Source organism: Emydura macquarii, unplaced genomic scaffold (assembly GCF_026122565.2).
Source record: "Emydura macquarii macquarii isolate MOO-44397 ecotype Brisbane River unplaced genomic scaffold, CSIRO-AGI_Emac_v2 contig_3671, whole genome shotgun sequence".
In the NCBI taxonomy this organism is placed as follows: domain Eukaryota; kingdom Metazoa; phylum Chordata; order Testudines; family Chelidae; genus Emydura; species Emydura macquarii.
The window spans coordinates 6,006,172-6,030,594 of NW_027133808.1; the positions used below are offsets into that span (position 1 = coordinate 6,006,172).

General features: G+C 44.7%; 1 protein-coding gene across 8 annotated transcripts in view; it reads right to left on the minus strand.

Moving 5' to 3' along the window:
• PCCA (propionyl-CoA carboxylase subunit alpha) overlaps positions 1 to 24,423 on the minus strand; it is a 415,109-nt gene that overhangs the window by 168,104 nt on the left and 222,582 nt on the right. For all 8 annotated transcript variants that reach the window (XM_067536816.1, XM_067536817.1, XM_067536823.1 and 5 more), the window contains 2 exons: positions 23,896 to 24,006; positions 4,280 to 4,382 (listed from right to left, as the gene is read on the minus strand). In XM_067536816.1, coding sequence (XP_067392917.1) covers positions 4,280 to 4,382; positions 23,896 to 24,006 — 214 coding nt within the window. The remainder of the gene's footprint in view (positions 1 to 4,279; positions 4,383 to 23,895; positions 24,007 to 24,423) is intronic.

Genomic DNA, 24,423 nt, shown 5'->3' on the forward strand with positions numbered 1-24,423 from the left:
AAAGTCCAGAGAAGAGGAACAAAAATGATTAAAGGTTTAGAAAACATGATCTATGAGGGAAGATTGACAAAATTGGATTTGTTTAGTCTGGAGAAGAGGACTGAGCGGGGACAAGATAACAGTTTTCAAGTACATAAAAGATTGTTACATGGAAGAGGGAGAAAAATTGTTCTCTAACCTCTGAGGATAGGACAAGCAGCAATGGGCTTAAATTGCAGCAAGGGCAGTTTACGATGAATATTAGGAAAAACTTCCTAACTGTCAAGGTAGTTAAGTACTAGAATAAATTGCCTAGGGAGGTTGTGGAATCTCCATTATTGGAGATTTTTAAGAGCAGGTTAGACAAACACCTGTCAGGGATGGTCTAGATAATACTTAGTTCTGCCTTGAGTGCAGGGGTCTGGATTAGAAGACCTCTCTAGGTCCCTTCCAGTCCTAGTCTTCTATGATTTACTTCTATGCTTTAATGTACAACTAGACGTGGATTAGGAGGGGGTGGGGAGAGAAAGACCTCTTCTTCCCAAGCAGAGCAAGCGTCTTTGGGCTAACAGCTGGACACACACAAATTCCACTAGGCTGCAGCCTGAGGCAGGGCTGCACGGGAGAGAGGAACAGGCTTCTCCGAGACCTTGGACATGCTGCAGCATGTGGGAGGGAAGGGAGCATGATACAGAACACAGAGCGCTTCAGTACTGAAGACAAGCCCAAGCAGACACTTTCTCAGAGGGGAGAAGGTAAAGGAGAAGGAGGGTTTAATCTCTGATTTTCACCCCACTTGCTTCATTACCAATATTGATTATTTCCTTCCCAAGGCAGTACTTGCTTTTTGTCTTTTCTGATGTCTCTGGGATTTGCAGGATTTAGTATCATGAGAATGCTCTGATTTATAGTGGGGAGAAGGGGAGCTGTGTAGGAGCCTGCTTTCCCCAGGAAGCTGAGGACCCATTTCAATATCAGGGAGGGGGGACCTCTGGATCCTTTCAGGGTTTTTTGCCCCTTCCAGCCAGGTCTGCTGCAGGACTTATCCACTGAGCTGTACAGACAGCTTCCTCCTCATCCTTAGATGGACTTTCTCCCCAAAAGTTCAGAAGCTCATCAGTGGATTTTTCTACTCCTCAGGACAGGGTGGAGATGCAACATGCTGGTCTTCTCTTAGCCCTGTACCCTGGCAGCACAGGAATCAGATGGTTACACACATCATCCTGGGCCCCATAAAGTCACAGGACCGCCTCATCAACCTCTTCCTGGCACTGGCCAAAATGACCATCTATCATTCCAGGAGGAGAAAGCTGGACTGGAGAGGTGCTCTGTGACTATGCGGACTTTTTCCAGTCATTTATCCGATCACTTCTTTGGGCAGAGTTCTTCTAGGCTGTGTCTGCTAACCCCCTGGGTGACTGAGGAGTGGTGGGCACTGTCGGAGGTTCTCTGCTCCGTGTCTCAGTTTGAATCCCTGGTTCTTTACCTCTGACCTCACTTCCCCTCCTGTTTTTTTTTCATTTGTCATCCCAAGAAATAATTGAACCCTGTCCTTGGTCACTCCTCCCCCTTATCTGAATTGGAGGGCCTTTAGTTTTGGGCGGACCCAGGCCTACCCTCACCAATACTTCCAACAGTACAATAGCCAGATGGCTGGCAACAGGTAGGGCATAATTCACACTCGATAGAATCTGTAAGTGCTGCCTCAGATAGGTACCACCTAGATTCAAGCCATGTTTTTCAGGACAATTCTGCCATGACAGAGCAGAGGAGTCCAGCAGGGAGGCACTGCAGTGACAGAGCATGGTGGTTTCAACCACCATGGTTTCAACCACCATGCTGCTATTTACCTGATCCAGAGGAGAGGGAGGTGTCACAACTGCATGAAAACAAATAAAAATAAAGATTTCAAAATAAAACAGCCAGGAGAACCTGAAGTGCCATCTTGTTCCACAACAAGAGGCAGAAAATCTGGTGGCCTGGGCTAAAGGGTGAAGCTTAATCCTGGAGCCTCACCAACAATCCTGGACCACCTCTGAATTCCACGAGGGTGGTGGGGAGGGGCATTAGTAATGAATGTAGAGAGAAGCCGGTAACAGAAATATTATGAGCTAGCTAACAATCTGCCTTGACTAAAGGGCAGAGTAACTCAGGCACTGTAGCCAGATGAAAAGGGGGAATTAACTGGGACTTTGAGAGCCACAGTTCATTTCATGATTTCCCCCCTTGTTTGAAGGGTGAATTAATGTCTTACTTGTCTCTACCACTAGCAGATTACTTAATTCTCCATGCTGGCAGTGCAGAGTACAGTCAAAGCTTTGCCTTCTCCCCACTGCTGCTCACTCATTCTTCCCACCCACCTGATCAGGTTGAGAAGCAATAGCCCTGTGTAGGCTGATCTTCTCTTTGCACTGTGAGCTCTGGGGGGTATAACCCAGGCAGGGGAATAAAAGGAGCACTTTACACTCCCTTGCTCCCTACGCCAGTGCATAAGGCAAGCAATGAGCTTGCCCTTCAGATGCTATATAAAGCCTTAAGGCTTGTAAGTTCTTTTTGAAAAGCATATGATACTATTTGTCTTTGTTGGTTGAAATAAAAATAGACTTCCAGAAACCACAATTTGATTTATTCCTGACCACTGTAAAACTGGTTTATTCAAATCAACAATACACTATAATAAAATATTCTGTCAAACCGCTGGCACAGAATTTGAATGTTCACCTCCATTCTGCCTACCACAATTAAAAAGCTATTAACCCCAACAATATAAAAACAAAAGAAAAAGAATCATGCTGAAATCTTGATGAATTGCATGCAACTGTTGCAAACTTTTATATTCAATTAAACAAGGTGATTGTCATAAGTAACATTGACTAGAAGGCAGCAAGTCACTGAAATGCACTAAGGAAGGCTCCAGTTTAAGATCTTGGGCCAGAGGCTAATAGAAGCCTATACATCATAGCAGTAACAAGCACCATCTTCCAAAGAGCAGAAGGGAATTAGTCTTCTGGCACTGGTCACCAAAACACAGAGTGACTGGGCTCTTTATGGGGGATTTGGGGACACCAGCATCACAATTAATTAGCTGCTTCTCCACCGGAGGGGTGAGACTAAGGAGGGTCAGATGCCAGCTTCACGGACACCTAAGCTTTATAAAAGCCCAGAGAGCTCAGTCTGAAAGCTGGAACCTCAGGGAGTGGGTAGGCTGCTGTGGAAGGCCCTGAGCCCAGGGTCTGCAGAAGGCCAGGCACTTCAGGGGAACCAGTGTTTGACACAGAGCAAGGAAAGATGCAAGGAATAGGGCCCAGCAGGGGCTGAGAATGGTACTCCAGGAGAACCAGCCTGGGGGCTGAATGCTCTATTGCAGAGCTAGAAAGCCTCTTACAGGTAGCTCAGAAAAGGGCTCAGAATAGGGCCCAGAGGGTTGGCTGAAAGGGAAGTCCCCAAAGGGCAGAAGGACCTTTTGTTTGTTGGAACTTTTTTATATGGATTTTTGTAACCCTGGAAGGGCTACGTTTTGTTTGTGACTTTGCCAGATGGCTAAGCCACATCTCCAGCACAGATCACTATGTGGATAACTGAGACCACCCATCTTGGGGAAGGAAACTGAGACAGGGAGCCCTGGTAGTGTCATGCTTGGCCAGCAGTGGGATACTACATGGAGCAACCATGCCCCACAACATACCTACAAATGCATGGCCAAATAATAGTGCTAAAATGGGCCACCGACAGCTGCTACCTAAAAGAATGGGAAAAAGCATGATTCCTATTGCATCTCTGTACTCAAGAGCACACTCACAAATGAAAGCCCTCATTCTGCAAACATTTGCATATCAGAAAGTGCTTGCAGGATTGAACCCTGAACTATTTTGTCTCTTCAGTAAGGTACTGAATTACTCATGAATCCACACTATTTTCTGAAGATTTATTTTGCAGCTGAATATTCATACCATCCAAAAATGCTGAGATCTCTTCAAACAGGCACATGGGAAATTTGTGATGCTCAGTTTGTGGTTAGTTCCTAATGTAGCAACATTTTGCATTAATGAAACTCCTGATGTGCATTAATTACTATTCTGGCTTGTAATACCTTTTTGTGCTTGTTTGTTAATATGTGGGACAAAATAACCATGTATGACTTCTGAGGGGTAGGGGCAGAATGTAACCTAAAGCTCATTTGGATTTAGGAAAAAAACTATATTGAGGAACCATGCAGTTTCTCACTAGTCTTCCTCCTGTGCACGGAAATATACCATTAGCAAAAGAATCAGCACATTTTAGTTCCTAGAAATGAACTTACCTTGGAGTCCCTAGAAATTGCTGTGATCTCAATTGTTCAGCCACATACAAAGAAGTTGCTGTTGCCAGTAGTTCCCTCTTCTCTAGATCTGTCAACTTGTGTCCTAGTTTTCAAGAACAATTTAAAAAAATTGTTATATACTATGAGTCAATTTACTGCTTCTAGCCACACACAAATAATCATCAGTAAAAACACTATTTAAGTTCTATAGCTGAAATCTATTTTTTCCCCTAAATTATTAAACACTTAGGATGGCAGACGCTCACTGTTCCAGGGTTTAAACAGTATGTTTTCATACAGCTCAGCCCTACCGTTAACACTGGTATCTATGTTAAAAACAATCTGACAAGTGAAAGGAAAAAATTAAATGATGCTGTAGCATCTTGTTTTCATTAGCAAAATGTCACTGGTTGACATATTGTGGCTCATGCTAATAAAGAATCCATCTGTACATTAGAACTCATTCAACATATGCAGTATTCTTTTCAATGCTTTACCTTCTAAAAGCTACAGATCTCCCTCCCTGAGAGCGATGATACAGAAATATATCCTATTGGAAACACCTGGAAATGAAACAACTTGTTACCTCTATCACAGGTAGTGTCTGTCAGATTGATGGTTTTATTAGTTTGTTTGTGGTTTTTGTTTGTTTGTTTCTGGCATACTACAAATGACTAAGTGTTTTCTAAACAGAAAAGTGGCATGAATTCCCTGTCCCATGGAGTTACATTTGAAAGACAGACAGCCAAACAAAGTTTAGGCAGAATGGATGCAGCATAAAAGTAGAGTGGTTAAGGTGATCTTTGGTCAGGTCTTTCTTCAGACAGTGAAAATCAGCTAGATTTATCACAGGAAGCACAGCAGAATTCAGTCTCCAAGTGAGGCTTGAACACAGAGAGGTTAGTGGTTTTACAGATTAGCTCAAGAAGAGGTAACGAGGCACAGCTGATAGAATGGAAGAAGACACAGAAAGGTTTACATGAGAAGCTGGCAAATGGGAAGACAAAGTTGGCACCACTGAGGAAACAGAAGGGGTTGGAAATGCGAAATAAAGCACAGGTGGATAAATAAGGAAAGCAGAGTTAAGCAAGCCTTTGAAGGCAGCAATAAGAAGTTAAATTTGATGTGGTAATGGAGGATGAGGGATTCAAAGAGAGTGTGTCAATGAAAACAGGCAAGAATAGTTCCACAAAACATAACCTGTTTGTATGAACTGAAGAGAGGAATGGGAATGTCAATGTGTGTGTTTGGGAGGCCAGAGAGCAGGATACTGCAGTAGTTGAGATAGGAAATGATGAAGGAATGAATGAGAGTTTTAGTTGGAAAGGAAAGGCTTATAGATATAGGGAGAAGGAACAAATTGTGTTATGCTACATGGTCAAGAAGGAATGCCTTGTTTTCACAACACGAAAGTGATTACCACTTCTCGTGGCAAATGTAGTTATGCCCCAGAAAAGTGCCAACTCAAACTAGTTGAAGAAAAGAACAAGGCTTCATTCATTTTATTTGGATTACCTATTGGTTACATAGGGACCAATACAGTGTGACAAACAAAGATGCTTCATGGTTATATTATGTAAGCAATAGTAAGGGGCCCAGTCTTGCAAACCCCCAAGATGGGGAGCCACAATTTATCTACATAGTCCCAATTCCTTCACCGAAAATGTCTCACAAGCGTAAAGTTCTCCCAAACGGTCATTTGGTGTCCTGGAGCAGGTCATACAGCCTTGATGCACCTTACCTGACAGTGACGCCACTACAAAGAATCTCCACACTGCTCTGTCTTTGCCTCAAGCAGAGCCCCTACCTACAGGTGCAGTAGGGCAGCAAACACTATCCAGGGATCACCAAATGAACCATTCAAAGGATCCTTAAGCTTATTCATAGTTTGATTACATGCCTTGAGCCAATAAAAAGCAGAGTTCCTTATTGCTGAAAAATATATCTCCTTTCCCTCTCTGTCCTAAAAACCCAGGACAAGTATGCGTGACCAAATCCATGTGTGCCAATACGTGTGAGAACATGTGCCCATGAGTACAAATAGTATCAACTCGTATATAAGAACAAAGAAAAACTATAAAGATCCCAATTTGCAGGTTTTATTGTATGACCTTCCTCTGGGATGAAATCAATAACTGCTTTTGCACTTGCCATGTTGCAAAAACTATTTTCTCACTTAATCGTCAATAAAAATCAAATTCCAAACAGCGAACAAGGGTCAATATCTTGAAACAGCTCAACAACAAAATAAGAGGTACATACATCTTCAATATTAAAAAAACACAGAAAATTATATTTATCCGCTTTCTTTATTTGTCACCGTTTGCATTTGTTGTAGTATAATTTAGACAAACAAAAAACCAAGCCTGACTGTAGTGCCCACTATGAATGGTTTTTTTAAATTGAAGGTCACATCTACACTTTGAGAACTCTACCAGCATAGCAGACCTCTACACTGGGGCTTAGGTTGACATAGCTACATTGCTTTGAGGAGTGAATTTTTCACATCCCTGACAATGTAATCACTAAATTTAAAGCGTAGATCAGGCCTAAAAGATAACAGAAACCATTAAATCATATCAAAATTAGCTTTCTGTGTTTTGCTACAAAGGTGCCATTTGTAGCTTTTTTTATTTAAACTAGTAATTTCATATTAAACTACTATGGATTCAGCTCCTGTTGCTACAGCTTCAAGCTCAACTGAGTGAAAATCACCTCTGCTGCTTTTCTCAAATTTGGAATCTCCTGGAACATATGAAAAAACAGGGTTACTTACCAGTAACTGTTGTTCTTCGAGATGTGTTGCTCATATCCATTCCCATTTAGGTGTGTGCGCGCTCCGTACACAGTTTCCCGGAACTTTTTTGCCTTTAGCAGTCCCGGTAGGGTCGGCTCAGGCGCCCCCAGGAGTCCCGCGCCCATGTCGCGGTACATAGGGCACTGCCGACCCCACCGGCCCCCAGTCCCTTCTTTCTGCCGACTCCGACAGTGGGGACGGAGGGTGGGTGCGGAATGGATATGAGCAACACATCTCGAAGAACAACAGTTACTGGTAAGTAACCCTGTTTTCTATCTTTGAGTGATTGCTCATATCCATTCCCATTTAGGTGACTAGATAGCCATACCTGGAGGTGGGTAGGAGTTAACGTTGTGCCGCCCTTATCAGGACGGCTCTGCCAAACCCCGCGTCCTCCCTCGCCTGCTGCACGATGGCGTAGTGGGACGTAAAGATATGCACCGTCGACCAGGTCGCTGCTCTGCAGATGTCCTGCAGGGGCACTCTTCCCAGGAAGGCAGCCGATGAGGCCTGGGCCCTGGTCGAGTGCGCCGTTACAGCCCCTGGAAGCGGTACCTTTGCCCGCTCATAGCAGGTCTTGATGCAGGTGGTGATCCAGGTGGAGATGCACTAGGTGGAGACAGGTGAGCCTTTCATCCGGTCTGCCACTGCCACAAATAGCTGCATCGATTTCCGGAAGGGCTTGGTCCTCTCTAGGTAGAAGGCCAAGGCCCGTCTGACATCCAAAGAGTGCCATCTCCGTTCCTCCTCCGAACCATGTGGTTTGGGAAAAAACACAGGGAGGAAAATATCCTGATTATAATGAAACTGAGATACCACCTTCGGCAGGAAGGCCGGGTGGGGTCTCAGTCGGACCTTATCTTTGTAAAAAACCGTATAGGGGGGCTCTGAGGTTAAGGCCCTTATCTCAGAGACCCTTCTGGCCGATGTAATGGCCACTAGGAAGGACACCTTCCATGAGAGTACGAGCAACGGGCATGTCGCCAAGGGCTCGAAGGGGGGTCCCTGTCAGCATGGCGAGGACCAGGTTCAAATCCCAGGGAGGCACTGGGTCACGGACCTGGGGATATAGCCTCTCCACCCCCTTAAGGAACCTAGATGACATGGGGTGTGAGAACAGGGATCTGCCCTCCATCGGCTGGTGGAAGGCCGAGATGGCCGCCAGGTGTACCCTGAGAGAGGCCAGGGCTAAGCCCTGCAACTTCAGGTGAAGGAGGTACTCCAAAATTGCCTGGATTGGCGAGGAACTCGGTAGAATGCCCCGGGACTGAGCCCAACATGTAAACCGCTTCCACTTGGCCCTGTATACCAACTGGGTGGAAGGTTTCCTGCTGTTAAGTAAGACCTGCTGCACTGACATGGAGCAGGCCCTCTCTCCCTCTGTTAGCCACAGAGTCTCCACGCTGTCAGGTGGAGGGAGTCCAGGTCCAGGTGGAGCAGGCGACCCTGGTCCTGGGAAAGCAGGTCGTGGCGCCTCGGGAGTGGCAGGGGCGTGGCTATGGACAGGTCCAGCAACATGCTGAACCAGTGCTGTCTGGGCCAGGCTGGGGCGATCAGTATGATATCTGCCTTGTCCCTCTTGATTTTCAAGAGGACTCTGGATAGTAAGGGGATGGGAGGAAATGCATACATGAGGGCCCCCGTCCATTCTATCAGGAACGCATCGGAAACAGAGCCCGGTTCGCGCCCTCGGAGTGAGCAGAACCTCGGGCATTTCCTGTTCCAGGCCGATGCGAACAGGTCCAGATGGGGAACCCCCCACCTGTGGAAGACAAAATCCACCACTTCCTGGTGTAAAGACCAATCGTGCCGGGGGAGGAACGATCTGCTGAGGCAGTCTGCCTCGTCGTTCCTGACCCCCGGGAGGTGAGAGGCAGCTATATGGAAGTCATGCCTCACCGCCAATTCCCAGAGCAACGTGGCTTCCTGGCATAGGGCCGAGGAGTGTGCTCCCCCTTGCCTGTTCATGTAGAACATGGCTGCCGTGTTGTCCGTTAGGACCTGTACCACTCTGCCCCGGAGGAACCGGAGGAAGACCTTGCAAGCAAGGCGGACTGCCCTGAGTTCCCTGACATTGATGTGCAGGGAGATCTCGGTTGGTGACCAGCGCCCTTGGGTACTGAGGTTGCCCGTGATGTGCACTCCCCACCCCACATCGGAGGCGTCGGTGATCAAGGTTACCAACGGTACCATCTCCCTGAAGGGAATTCCCTTCAACACCTCCCTCGGATCCGTCCACCAAAGCAGGGAAGTCAGTGGGGGGGGGGGGGGGGGGGAAATAAAGTGACTATCCTGTTGAGAGGATGTCTGACTGGGGTGTACACAGAGGCTAGCCACCTCTGAAGGGGCCTGAGTCTGAGGCGAGCTAACCGCACCACATACGTGAAGGCTGCCATGTGTCCCAACAGCTGAAGGCATCGCCTGGCTGTCGTCATGGGGGACCTGTGAAAGTCGTCTATCAAGGCAGCCATTGCCTTGAAGCGGGGTCTCGGGAGGAAGGCTCTGGCCTGGGTGGCGTCTAGCGTGGCCCCAATGAACTCTATGCGCTGCACCGGGGTGAGAATAGATTTCTGCTCGTTGATGAGCAGACCCAGGTCGGTGCAAGCTGCGCACGTGAGTTCCAGGCTGTTCCTGACATGGACCCAGGACCTGCCACGAATTAGCCAATCGTCCAGGTATGGGAATATCTGGACTCCTTTGCGGCGCAGATGCGCTGCCACCACTTCCATACACTTCGTAAAAACCCTGGGGGCAGACGAAAGACCAAAAGGCAGGGCTGTAAATTGGTAGTGGACACCAGCTACCATGAATCTTAGGAACCTTCTGTGTCCTGGGAGGATAGAAATGTGGAAATATGCGTCCTTGAGATCGAGGGCCGCATACCAGTCCCCTGGATCTAGGGTAGGAATAATCGAGGCCAGGGAGACCATCCGGAACTTTAGGCGTCTGATAAACTTGTTCAGACGGCGGAGGTCTAGAATGGGCCTCAGGCCCCCTTGGCCTTGGGGACCAAGAAGTACCGGGAGTAAAACCCTTGTCCCCTTTCCCTTAGAGGGACTTCCTCCACCGCCCCCAGCTGGAGGAGGGAGCAGACTTCCTGAGCGAGGAGTTGCTCGTGCGATGGGTCCCTGGGGAGGGGCCGGACAGGAGGGGAATCCGGGGGGAAGGCCGTGAGCTGAAGTGCATAGCCCCTGCGAACTATACCAAGGACCCATTGGTCCGAAGTGACACTTTGCCAGTGGGAGTAGTACGGTCGCAACCTGTGGGCAAAGGGTCGGTCGAGAGACAGAGGGTAAGTAAGAATACCACCCCCTTGCACAACGTCAAAAGGACTTTTTATTATTCTGGCCCTTATTCGAGCCACGGGTCCCCGCCGAAGACCCCGAACGATTACGGCGGTTAGGGCCTCTAAACCTCTCCCGAGCCCTCCTGGGTTGAGCAGGTCTGGGGGGCTGCCTCGGTGGTAGTTGACGCCTTGCAGCCTGAGGGAGCGTAGGGAGCGTAGCGTAGCCCTCGAGTCTTTGAGGGCGTGCAACTTGTCATCAGTTCTGTCCGAGAAGAGTCCGGTTCCATCAAAGGGAAGATCCTGGATGGTACGCTGGGCTTCCTGGGACAGACCCGAAGACTGGAGCCACGAGGCCCTCCTCATAGTAATGGCCAATGCTATGGCCCGACTAGTGGCGTCCACCGCATCGCTAGAAGAGTTTAGGGCTGCTCTTGCCACTGCAACCCCTTCTTCTATCACCGCCATGAAATCTGCGGTCTTGTCCTGGGGCAGGACCTGCGGCAGGACCTCGGCGAGCCTCTGCAGCGAGGACCATAGGTTGAGGTTGTACCTCCCTAGGAGCGCCTGATGATTGGCGATCCTCAGCTGCAGAGACACCGTTGTATAGGCCTTGCGGCCGAAGAGATCCAGTTTCTTGGCGTCTTTATTCTTTGGGGTGTTGGATTGACCCCCTTGTCTCTCTCTCTGGTTGACTGCATCGACAACCAGAGAGCACAGTGCCAGGTGAGTGTACAAGTACTCCACCCCCTCCATAAGGACGGAGTACTTCTTTTCGGCTCCCTTGGCCGTGGGAGGAACCGAGGCTGGAGTCTGCCAAAGGGACTTGGCCACCTTGAGCACCCTCTCGTGGATAGGGAGGGCTACTCTAGATGGGCCTACCATCCCTGAGACTCCAAATAGGGGGTCCTCCTCCTCAGAGAGCTCCTTCAGGTCTAATCCCAGGTTGCCAGCAACTCTTAAGCATGTCCTGGTGAGCTCAAAAGTCTGGCCAAGGGCCCTTACGACCCCGGAAGGTGACATCATCGGGGGATGAGGAGGAGGAGGACTGAGGAAGGGGCCCTGCGGAGAGGCCTTTCTCCGGATCGGATCCCTCCCCGCGTGGGACACTGGAGGAGGCGGTGGCGGCGCCGCCGATGACTTGAGCGAAGCCGTCGCCTGTCCCACCTGTGTACCCCAGGGGCCCCAGTAAGGCCACTGCCAAGGTCCCTGGGGCCAAGCTGGAGCTGGCATCGGTGCCAAGTGAGTTGCCCGGTACAGTGATCTGGAGCCAGACGCACTGGAACGGCGTTTGCTCCTGGGCTTGGGGGAAGGGCTCCGCGAACTCGACAACGACGACGAGTGTCGGTGCCGTCATGAGTGGTGCCAGCGGGAAGAGGAGCTCCTCGAGCCTGAGCATCTCCTCCCTCTTGATGACTTGCGACGGCATTTGCCCCCTTTTGGTGATCGGGAGCAATGCCGTCGGTGCCAGCGAGAGGATCGGGACCGGGATCGGTGCCGACCCAAGGAACGGGACCGAGCGCGGGATGGACTGCGCGTCGGTGCCGGGGGTGTTAGTGTCGAAGACAGCGGTGCCTGCTGCAGCGGTGCCGAGGCCGCCAGTGCCGGCGATGATGCAGCTGGCGGTGGAGCTAGACTCGGTGCCGGAGCTGGGAGGGGAGGCCGCACTCTCAACCCTCCTTGGCCGTCTGGGGGGAGACTTCGACCCATTGCGGGCTTACCCCGAGACGCAGGTCCCATCCTCGGCCGAGGGTGGGACGGTGGCGTGGGCAGGCCCATGAGGGCGCGTGTCGCGGAGAACGCCTCCGGCGTCGACGGCCCTTGCAAGGGTTCTGCCCCACTCCGAGGAGTCGGGGAGAGCTCCTTGCGCGGAGATGCCGGTGCCGGAGTACTCTCAACGGCACGTGGCTGGGGCATCTCCGGACTCCCCCGGTGCTGGGGCGGCGGTGCGGAGTCCTGGTGCGCTGTCTCCTTGCGGCGCTTCGGTGCCGGCCCCTTGGATGATGAAGTCGGTGCCGGCGGAGCGCTCCGCACCGAGGAGACGCTCGGTGCCGCAGATGACCGTGCTGGTACGGGGTCCGGGCATAGAGCGGACTCCATCAAAATCGCCTTCAGCCGCACCTCTCTCCCCTTCTGGGTCCGCGGCTTGAAGGCCTTACAGATCTTACACTTGTCCCTGTGGTGCTGCTCGCCGAGGCATCGGAGGCAGCGTGAGTGAGGGTCACTCACAGGGACCGGCTTGGCACACTCGGTGCACGGCTTGAATCCGGTTGAGCCAGGCATGACCCAACACGGAGAGAAAGAACCCCTGAGGGCTTTTCTGAGTATCTCTAACAGTTCTCGATTTGAAGAGCTAAGGGTTTGCGACTTGCAAGCAAGAGGCAATGTTCCAGCAACCGTCAACGTGCGGAAAGAAGGAACTGGGAGCCGGTGGGGTCGGCAGTGCCCTATGTACCGCGACATGGGCGCGGGACTCCAGGGGGCGCCTGAGCCGACCCTACCGGGACTGCTAAGGGCAAAAAAGTTCCGGGAAACTGTGCACGGAGCGCGTACACACCTAAATGGGAATGGATATGAGCAATCACTCGAAGATAGAACGGAGGATAGTGACCATAGACAAAATCACAAGTACAAAGTCTTAACTGTACTACAAGTTTTATTAAACAATAATTAAATTACAATCCCCCATGCATATATGTAAAGCCTACCAAAACTCATGCAATGACTAAGACTGTAGTCATGCTCATATCATCAAAGATATTCTAGGGTCCAATGGACCTCTCAACAGACTATCTGCAATAGAGGGATGATTCCTGCTGGGGTTCCCTATTGGGTTGTCCTTTGAGGTCTTCCCACTTTTACCCAAACTCTTTTACCACACCTAACACTTCCACAACCATAAATATTGGGGGGCTCCATTTTTCATAGGTTGTTTCTTAGTTCTTCTTATTCTCATTAGCATCTACACACGCCATGTAACCGACAGTTAGGACAGACATTTCATGATGTGACAATCAGGTGTCTTGTGATCTTCAACAATACATTGCAACCTTCTGCAATCTAGGTTTCCGTAGCATCACCTATGGTCATATCTTTTACAGTAACCTTGTGACCTTGCTGGCACAGAGTTATTCCTAGATCGCCCACGTCAAGTGTTCTTACACCTATGGCCTAATATGGATAGGCTAAATTTTTACAGGTCTCAGCCTCTAGTCCTTGCATTCCAGCCATGCCTATATACTTAATATACACTTCATCACTCCTGAATACTTGTCACTCTTACACTTCTATAATCCTACAATTTAAATCTATTTAGCATACATTGATTATATATGAAATAACATATGAGTTCATCATAACACAATGATAAATGAATGAAAATTAACTAATTAGCTATACATCTTATTGAAGAATGTTCATAGCATAGCCTTGGAAGTATACTTGTGAAATTCTATGTAAGGCTACTTTCTATGTCTAGTCAGTGTTTATTTTTATTATACAAGAAAAACTTGTTTAAAACAATGTCAAGGCTTGAAATGTTAACTGCTGAAAAGTCAAGACATTCAAAGTTATGGTTCTCCTTCTGTTCAGGAAATTTAAGACTCTACTTAACATAGCACAGTGCCCCTGCATGACAAAAGGGTCTTTCATTATATGCTCACACAACATTTATGGAGTTAATCAAGCCACTATGAACTGTAAGAACATATTTTTCATGTAGCTATATCTGAAAAATATATTACAGAAAAAATCCACAGTTGGTATATACAATAGTTTGTGCTATCTTATTTGCCAAATAGTATTAGATGGTACAGTTTTTTATGACCACATAGTGAAACACCTTATTAAGTTACTGTTGGAACTTACTGTTGTGATTGGGCCTTTTTGACGTCGACACAACAGTATTTACATCTACCACAAAAGATAAGATCATGCATGTCATCACTTGATCATCTCACTAACATGAGAATCAACACTACAATGGAATACCCCTGGTCCGTCCATATGGATGCAGCTGCAAGATGTGGACCATATACTAAGCATATACCATTACAGACATAAAGGGGGGGGGTAAGGTCCAATATTTTGTATTGGACCAACTTCTGTTGGTGAAAGAGACAAGCTTTCAAATCACACAAAGCTCACTCACCTTGTCTCTCTAATATCCTGGGGCCAACATGGGGCTACAACAATGCTGCAAATATACACCATTATAGAAATCAGGCAGAAATGGGGGAAATAAGTCAAATGGAAAATATAGTAACAGTATTTAGATAAGATGGGAGGAGGGAATGGCATGCCTCCTTAAAAAAACTGCTGACATACCTCAACTTTTGGTCATTTTTCTCTGCATTCTTTAATATTGTTTTCTTTTTTTTCAAATCAGGAGTGGTGAGAAATAAAAGTATGACCTGTCCACATATGACCTCTCACAATTTCAAGCACAAGCTAGTTTAAAAAAAAAAAAAAAAAAAAAAAAAAAAAACCATTTTCCCTCCTATTTAAATTATTTTATAAAGTTATGCAAAATTTTCTGGCATTACTTTCTTTATTACTGTTCGAAACTCCAGGACCCCGACTCTCCCACACTTGTTATGCTAGTGTGCTCTGTGCACACTTAAGCTGCTTTTAAAGTTTAACTTCCACTTAACAGGCTAAATTCGGAACTATACAACTGTCCCGATTTAGGACCAGTGATACCTTTATTTTACATTGACTATTGCCTTACTTCATATGTAGCCCTTATTGATCTGAATGGGATTACTCAAATTGTAAAATAATATTTAATGTCAGTAACAGTATCATAATCCAGCCTTTAGTATTAGTCATGCAACAGTGAGATTTGAAAAGCAGCAGTCACCTCTGAAGTACTCTTCATGGTGGTGGCTGGACAGGAAGAAAAACAGTTTCTCTTTGAAAAGTAGCCACATGAGAAGCAGTGGTTCCTAAATTTCAAAGAGAAGCTACCACACCTCCCTTAAATACCCTCGCTGCAGCACACTGCAGATTCCTGGACTGCATGTGTTTTATGTCCACCATAAAAAGGCAGTCAGCTCCCAATTTATCTTTATTCAACCCAAAGAATGTTTCTGCATCCTCAGAATCATTAATAAGTTGAGTTATATAACATGAGCTATAAAATTTCATTAACTGCTGTGAAAATAAATAGCTGAAATATTAAGGGTTATACTGTTGAAGGAAGAGAGTGTTTAGCAGCACTTAGCTTGGCCTTATTTCCCATACCCTTTAGAGAACATATAAACTAGCTCTATATGTAAAGAGATTCATTTTCCTCTGTCAATCAAAAGTACAGCAATTCTGAGACAACCACTTTGGTGCATCATGTAAAGTTAATGAAATAAATGCAGTGCTCATGCTCCCAATGAATTGGTTCTCATAAACCAATAAAACACTTCAGCCACAAGTCCTGATTTCTCCTCAGGATGACAATCTCATGAAAAATGACATACAGTAAGCTTCAGCTCTGCACCTTTCTTAAAACTCCTACTCCAGGTTATGCACGGCCCTCTCCCCTTCAGGTCCCATGCCAGTACACAACCTGGCCTAGATTCCAGCCCTCACTACACTTTCTTTATGTCATTTCTGTGGTGTAGAGGGGCTGCAACTATTCAAATGATTTCTCCAGGAGCAGCTTAGGCACAACATACACAGCCCTGCTTTGCCCTCCTGCGCAATTCCTGCTGTAGTGCTCAGGGACTGCTCTAATTTACACCAGGAGCCACATCCCAGAGCAACCCAAAATCCAAGAGGCACAAAGGTGGCATAAAGACACCTTTCTCCTTCTTCCTCTTGGCACAGCACATTCTCTGGCCAACTGACAGATTTTCTTCCTGCTTCCTCATATATGGAGACATAGCACTGATTGACAAGGCTGTTGGCCCACAAATCAGAGAAGAGGGACATACAAGATAGATAACCTTTTACGTTTTAATTTTTAAAATAAAAATAAAGCCATACCAAAAGTAATGAGAGCTCTGTTGCTTGAGTTATTTAAAACTAGACTGCACTCATCTATTACAACTAAATAGAGACGAAATATTTTTCTCTAATTTCTCTGATGTTATGATTGCTTAAATCAATATTATCCCAGTATCCCCCCAAGCTGAGTCAAAAAGGTTCTTGCAATTACTTTACATAACCAACTTCAAATTAAATTACATAAAAGGTCATTCTTTCCATAACAATCTCATTTGCATTTTGTCAGAAAAAAAGTTTCCTACTAATAACAAAAAACACCACACCACACACCCAACTGGTCTTGCGGCCACTCTTGTTATTTAATATTAGCACAGTGATTGTTTTCAGTTCAGAGTGAACAAAAATTAAATACAAAATTAATGAGATGGAAAGTACAATGCATAATTTAAATTTAGATTAATATAAATGGATACTAACTTCATGTTTGTTTTTTAAAAAAGTTTTATTGTGGTTTGGCTGGCAGAGATGTCAGACACCAACTTATCCAAATCAGGAAGTTTGGACACTAATTCCTGAACGACTCAAATTTGTCATTAAAGTGTAGCTGAGCTCTGCTTTGCCCCTACAATCATGGTGAGTTGTAGACCAGTACTGGTCCCTGCAGGTATGATTCTGAGTTATACACATGGGAGAAAGGAAGAGAGCAGTCTCTTTTAGGGCTGGAAGCTCCTTTCTAAAATTGATGCTAAAATGGAAGGAGAAAAATCCCCAGCCATTCTGAAGAGCAAGGGGGTCTCCTGAAAGGCCATAAAGTTCTAACCTAGATTATGTGGAGGAAAGAAAGCCTTAGGAGTGTAAAGGAAGGCTGTAGGGGGTGGCTGTTTCCTAAAATGGAGAGAAGGAGCAGTGCTAATGGGTGGGAAAGTGAGGAGAGTTTTGGGATAGTCAATAGCAACTGCTCTCCATCATAAAAAGCAGTCAGATGCTGCAAGGTTCCTCTTTTGCTTAATAAAAGCAATCCCAAAGCTTCACAGAAGCCTGTTTCACACTTCCAGTTCATCTAAGGAGCCGGTTAGCTCTTGCCCATAGTATTCTAAATGCAATACATCCGAGTGTCTTTCCCTCACATACTCAATGTGACCAATATGCAACAGATGGGAAGAGAGGGAACTGTGTGAGGAACGCCTTTAAAACCACCCTGCTATCCAATATGGGGTCCCAACCCAAAAACTATGTATTACTGGGGCAAGGGAAAGTGAAGGATCCGCTGCCCATTGTTTTAGCATGGCTTCTGCAACACTTCTATATATGCCGCACTTCCTGTCTACATAGGATCCCTCTCATACATCATCAGTAGAGTAACAGAGACCCTTTTCCACAATCAGGAAATGTGTAACAAAGAAAATTTCCCCAACATTTAGATAAATACGTTATTTATGGGTTGGGAGAAAACCACGCTTTAGAGTCAGTTGTGAGAGGACTTTGACAAGAGGGAGGATGGTCCACTGGACAGGATGTTAGCTTGGCATTCAGGAAAAAGTAGTTCATTTCTCTTTTGTGGCAGTGTGTGAATTTAGTCTCTCTGTACCTCAGTTATTCACCTGTATAATGTGACATCCCACCCCACAGGGTGTCAACAATGCATTAAAAATTGTGAGGTGATCAGACACCATGGTGATGGAGACAATATAAATACCTCAGATAGTGTCATGCCATTTCCAAAACCTGATGTTCTGACTAGACTGAACGGTGTGAGAAGGAGCAAAGTAGTAGTATTCCCAGTTGGAGAATGCCTGACAGAGTTTAAATTAATGTAGTACCTTTTCTTAAGAAAATGCCTGAAACAAACTAAGCAAGCATTTTTATATTGGTGAAAATTAATTTACATGGGGGAAGAGATATTTTAAAATAACTATAAAAAACTGTCATGTATATGCCAGCCAAAAGGCAAAGATTTAATTTAAAATGGGCAGTGTAGGTTAATAGAAAAGCTTTCAAGATATATCTCATAAAAAAAGTAGTTCAGTTTACAATAAAAATAATGAAAACTTGAGACTGAAATCAGTTCTTATTTACTTAATTATTTTATTTAGGATTCTTATACATTTTACAGATAGAAAGAAGTAAAATTTGTTTTTGGAGGAAGACACCACTTAGGGCCTGACCCAATGAGGTCAATGGAAAGACCCTCATTGACTTCAGTGGGTGTTAAATCAGGCCCATCAGGGATTGTTTGATCATTGCAAAGAATTATCAGAAGAAGAGAAAACAAGGAAGAAATTTTAAACCTACCAACCTTGTTAATATCTTCACCTTTAATATTTTACAATAAAATTAAATAGAGAAAATATGCTAATGCAAAATTCAGATTACACAATTTAATTTTAGGCCCCAATCCTACAAAGGAGCATACACACAGACTCTCACTTTTATGAATGGGGCTGAACACGACTATTAATTTGTTTTGTATGTAACCACTTGTTTTGAATATTTTTACTTACTATCATTTGAATTGCTGTTCTCTGATGATAAACTTATTCTTGTTTTCACTATCACTATATCTAAGTGCTGTGTGGTAAGCAGACTGGTGATCACTATAGGAATGTTGCTCAGAATAGCTGATGACAGACTGCTCTGGTGGACTGGGCTTTATGAAGGGAGACTTTATCAAGGTCACAGAACAGCTTAATACAATCAGATATCCAATGAGAAATTGGCTGAGCTGTTACTGGTTGAACTCTAATTCTCAGCACAGGCAACAAAAAGCCTGGGAGAGGGTCTAAGGAATTTAGTACGATCCATGTAGAATGCCAAAGCCCTACAAAAGTCTGAAGTATGGAGTTTCTCTTCAGCTTTGGAAGAGTGAGGATTCAGGAAAAACACTAAAAGATGAATAGTTTGATTCAGGAGGCAAGTTGATACTATCTTTAGCATAAACTTAGGGTGTGGCCTAATGGAAACTTTTAAAAGACTGTGAAAAGAGGACCAACTAAAAGAGCTTGAACTTTCCTTGCAGAAGTGACTGCCACCAGAAACACTGTCTTCTTGGACAATAAAGGTAACAATGTTGTCATCATAGGTTCAAAGAGAGAAATCAGACTAGGGTAGACTAGGTTAAAAATCCATAGAGGTACTGGATCAGATGCAGGTGGATAGATGCTGACAAGACTCTTTAGAAATCTGGAAAACAGAGGGAAAGAGAAGACAGAAAATCCACCCACTGGTGGATTCAGAGCACATATGGAAGCCAGGTGAACTCTCATGGAACTAACTGAAAGGCCAGATGATTTCAGGCATAACAGTCCAAAATGTGTCTGAACTGTTTGTGGTGGGACTATAGTTGAAACTGTGCCGCAAATTGAAAATCTTTTCCACTTTGCTGTGTCTGTAGTTCTAATACATATATGTAACTAGTACATGTAGTGCTTGCTGCTTGAACATCTCGGGAGCACAAACTCTTGAAAGTATTCAACCCGAGACCATCCATGCCATGAGGCGGACACATTGGAGGCTGGAATGCAGGGAACTCCGCTGGTTCTGAGACAGATGATTCTTGACTAGGGGTGAATTTATTGGAGACCTGATAGAAGCCAATATAGATCCACGAACCAGTAAAGCCTTGGCCAGGCTGGTGTCACTAGGATTAAAGTTGCTTTGTTTCTTTTCAGTCTCCTTAGTATCCTGGGAATTGAAGGAACTGGAGGGAATGCGTATAGGAGGTGATTAGACCAGAGGAGAAGAAAGACATCTACAATGGAACTCCTGCTGCACCCAACTGTGGAGCGAAATCTCTTGCACTAGTTGCTCGAGTTGGCAGCAAACATGTCTATCACTGGGTACCCCCACTGATGAAAGATTTGGATGTTCTTTCTGATTGATCACTCATGTTAGTCTATGGTCCTAAAGGTTCCCAACATTCTGTTAGCTTTTTTAACTGCCACTGCACACCGAGTGGATGTTTTCAGAGAACTATACACAATGACTTCAAGATCTCTTTCTTGAGTGGTAACAGCTAATTTAAACCCCAACATTTAATATGTACTATTGGGATTATGTTTTCCAATGTGTATTACTTTGCATTTATCTACACTGAATTTCATCTCCCATTTTGTTGCCCAGTCACCTAGTTTTCTGAGATCCCTTTTGTAACTCTTCGAGTCTGCTTTGGACTTAAGTATTATGAGTAGGTTTGTACCATCTGCAAATTTTGCCATCTCGGTGTTTTCCCCTTTTTCCAGATCATTTATGAATATGTTGAACATTATTGGTCCCAGATCAGACTCCTGGGGGACACCGCTATTTACCTATCTCCATTCTTAAAACTGACTATTTATTCCTACTCTTTGTTTCCCATCTTTTAATCAGTTACTAATCCAGGAGGGGACCTTCCCTCTTATCCCATGACCCCTTTCTTTACTTAAGAGCCTTTGTTGAGGGAGTTTGTCAAAGGCTTTCTGAAAATCTAAGTACACTATATCCACTGGATCGCCCTTGTCCATATGCTTGTTGACCCCCTCAAAGAATTCTAGCAGACTGGTGAAGCATGATTTTCCTTTACAAAAACCATGTTGACCCAACAAATTGTATTCATCTATGTGTCCGATAATTTTGTTATTTATTATAGATCTAATCAATTTGCCTGGTACTGAAGTTAGGCTTACTGGCCTGCAAATGCCAGGATCAGTTCTTGAGCCTTTTTACAAAAATTGGCATCTCATTAGCTATCCTCCAGTCATCTGGTGCAGATGCTGATTTAAATGATAGGTTACATACCACAGTTAGTATTTCTACAATTTCACATTTGAGTTCTTTCAGAACTCTAGGTGGATACCATCTGATCATGACGACTTACTGTTTAATTTATCAATTTCTTCCAAAACCTCTTCTAATGACACCTGAATCTAGGACAGTTCCTCAGATTTGTCACCTAAAAAGAATGGCTCAAGTTTGGGAATCTCCCTCATATCCTCAGCCATGAATACTGATGCAAAGAATTCATTTAGTTTCTCCACAATAGCCTTATCTTCCTTGAGTGCTCCTTTAGCATCTCAATCGTCCAGTGGCCTCACTGATTGTTTATCAGGTTTCCTGCTTCTGATGTACTTAAAAAAAAATTTTGCTGTTATTTTGAATCTTGGGCTATTGTTCTTCAAATTCTTTTCTGATCTTCCTAATTATATTTTTACATTTCTCTTGCCAGAGTTTATGCTCCTTTCAATTTTCCTCAATAGGACTTAACTTCCACTTTTTAATGGATGTCTTTTTGCCTCTAACTGCTTCTTTTACTTTGTTGTTTAGCCATGGTGGCACTTTTTTAGTCCTCTTACAATGTTTTTTAATTTGGGGTATACATTTAAATTGAGCCTCTATTATAGTGTCTTTCAAAAGTTTCCATTCAGTTTGCAGGGATTTCACTTTTGGCACTCTACTTTTTAATTTCTGTTTAACTAACTTCCTCATTTTTGAGTAGTTCCCCTTTCTGAAATTAAATGCTACCGTGGTGGGCTGCTTTTGTGTTTCCCATCCAAAGGGAGGTTAAATTTTATTATGTTATGGTCACTATTACCCAGCAGTTCAGCTATGTTCACATATAGGGGTGGTTGTAACTTGATTTGTCCAACTTTTTAGTTTCTGGCCCAGATGAGAGAACAGCTGTCTGATGACGAAGATGCTGTTTTGGACTTGGGGGTTGCTTGGTGTACTGTAAACTAGCCAATTGTCCAGATAAGAAAATATATGAGCGCCTAAATATTATAGATGAGCTGTCACCACTGAAATGCACTTGGTGAAGACACTCAGAGATGATGACAGTCTAAAAGGGAGCACCATGTGCCAGTAACAGTTGTTGCCTGTTATGAATCAAAGAACTTCCTGTAGCCCAAAGGTATTGCCACATGGAAGTAAGAATCCTGCAAATTTAAGGCATCATGCCAATCTCTAATCCCCAGGGAAGAAGTGAAGGTGATCATCCTGAACCTTGTTTTCTTTATAATGCAGTTCAGCTTCCTTAGATCTACAATGGGATGACGGCCACCAGATGACTTTGAGACCAGGAAATACCATGAATAGAAGACTTTCCCTCAGTGTTAGTAAGGGACCTCTTCTGTTGCTCCCAATTCCAGAAGAGAGTGATCTTCTTGAAGCAAAACAGTCTTGTGAGAAGGGACCCTGAAAAGGGACTAGGGAAAGGCAGGCTGAGAAAAGGGAAGGGAACTGGATAACGTATCCTTCCTTCACTGTGCTGAGCACCCACTTGTCTGACATGATCTCTGGCTAGAGAACAATGTCCCACATAAACAATGGCATTTCTTAGACGTTAATATAGTTATGATAGTTATGTAATTACATGAAGACATAACCCATATAATATTACCTGGGGCTGTCACTTTCATTAAGAGTTCTAATGTTTAGAGAAAGGCATCTTCCAATGGAAGGAATAGGTGAATGTGATCAATGTGCTATCCTCGAGCAGTCAAAATGACTGCTTGGAGGTTGAACTTGTCTGTGAGAAGGGCCTGTAGACAAAGCCGACTGGCCATATCAGGGAGGTCTGGACCTTCGTTTGGTTAAGTCCTGTGAACACTACTGGAAAGGGGATCTATACTAAAGGCGAGATCTAAATTGCTTCCTCTTAGGCTATGTCTACACTAGAGACCTTACAGCAGCACAGCTGCGCCGCTGTAAGGTTTCCCAGGTAGCCACTCTATGCTGACAGGAGAGAGCTCTCCCGTCGGCATAATTAAACCACCCCCAATGAAAGGCGGTAGCTATGTCGGCAGAAGAGCATCTCCCGCCAACACAGCGCTGTCCACATTGGCGTTTTTACTAGTAAAACTTATGTCAGTCAGGGGGGTGTTTTTCCCCTACCGACAAGTGCTAGTGTAGACACAGTCTGTCACTGGCCTTACTGGTCTTGGTCTGTTCTGAGGGAGTCTAGACTATCTGCAGTGGAATGCATACATGCATATATCACTAAATTAGACAGATAGGACAGAATCCCAAAATTAAGAACTCATGAATAAAACAAAAATTGCCTGACAGATTAATTTCTCAGTAAAACCTCCCAAACAACTAAATTTGCAGCAAGTTATATAAAGAAAATATTTCCCTAACATCTATTACTTATTAATTCAATATTAACAACAAAATGTGTGTGTATTTTCTATAGTATCACAGGGCCGTCTGATATGGTGTCTCTTATAAGATGTTAGAGCCCTCAAACTCCCTCTAACCACCCATCTGTCAACAGGAGTTATGAGTGCTTAGCACCTTCTGTGATTGTGCTCATATTCAGCAGAGCTGAACTGGAGGTTTATTGTTGTATTTTACGTTTCTGATGATGTGAAATAAATGTTTTTCCTGTCCATTATTTTACTTTTTATTTTCAATTTGTATACAAAATTTTTTTTTTAAGTTCAAGGAAAATAACAATTCTAACGTTACAACTGGTTATTAAAAATTCCAAAACATTTTGTAGCCAAATGATCTCATTTAAAAATTGAAAAAACTGATTAGAGAACAATTCATTCTAAAAGTAAAGAGAAATTGTAATAATGAAGATACTTTCACAAAAACATATTTCAAGAGAGGACAAACCTTTAAAGCCATCAGGATACACATCAGGAAGAAATTTAGTGCTGATGTCCCCCTGAACAAAGCGTGGATGGATTATCACTTCTCGCAGTAAAGCAATATTGTGAGTCACACCTATAAATAAAACATTGAGTCAAATCAGATGAATGTGTTAATCACAAGCAATATTGAGAAACAATAAAACAAAACAGATTCAGGGGGCTGCTTTTCCCCCTCAGGCTGAATTCCAGTCAACCAATTTGGTAACCATGGCACTGGCAGAATCATTATTTTTTTGAGGATGGTCTACCTAGCATTTAGATATTAGCTATTCGTGGACCATTCAGTTTAATTAAGACAAACTTTTGCAATTCTCACCTCTCTGACAGAGCCTTATCCAAAACCCAATGAAGACAACAAGTGCAAAAAGGGACCGTAAGGTTTTTGCTTCAGTCCAAGCAGACGTAGGCAGACGTACCTAATGATAGCTCAGTGAAGTCCCATCAGAGTATCAGTGCCATACGTACAAGCCCAGCATTTCCAATTAACCAC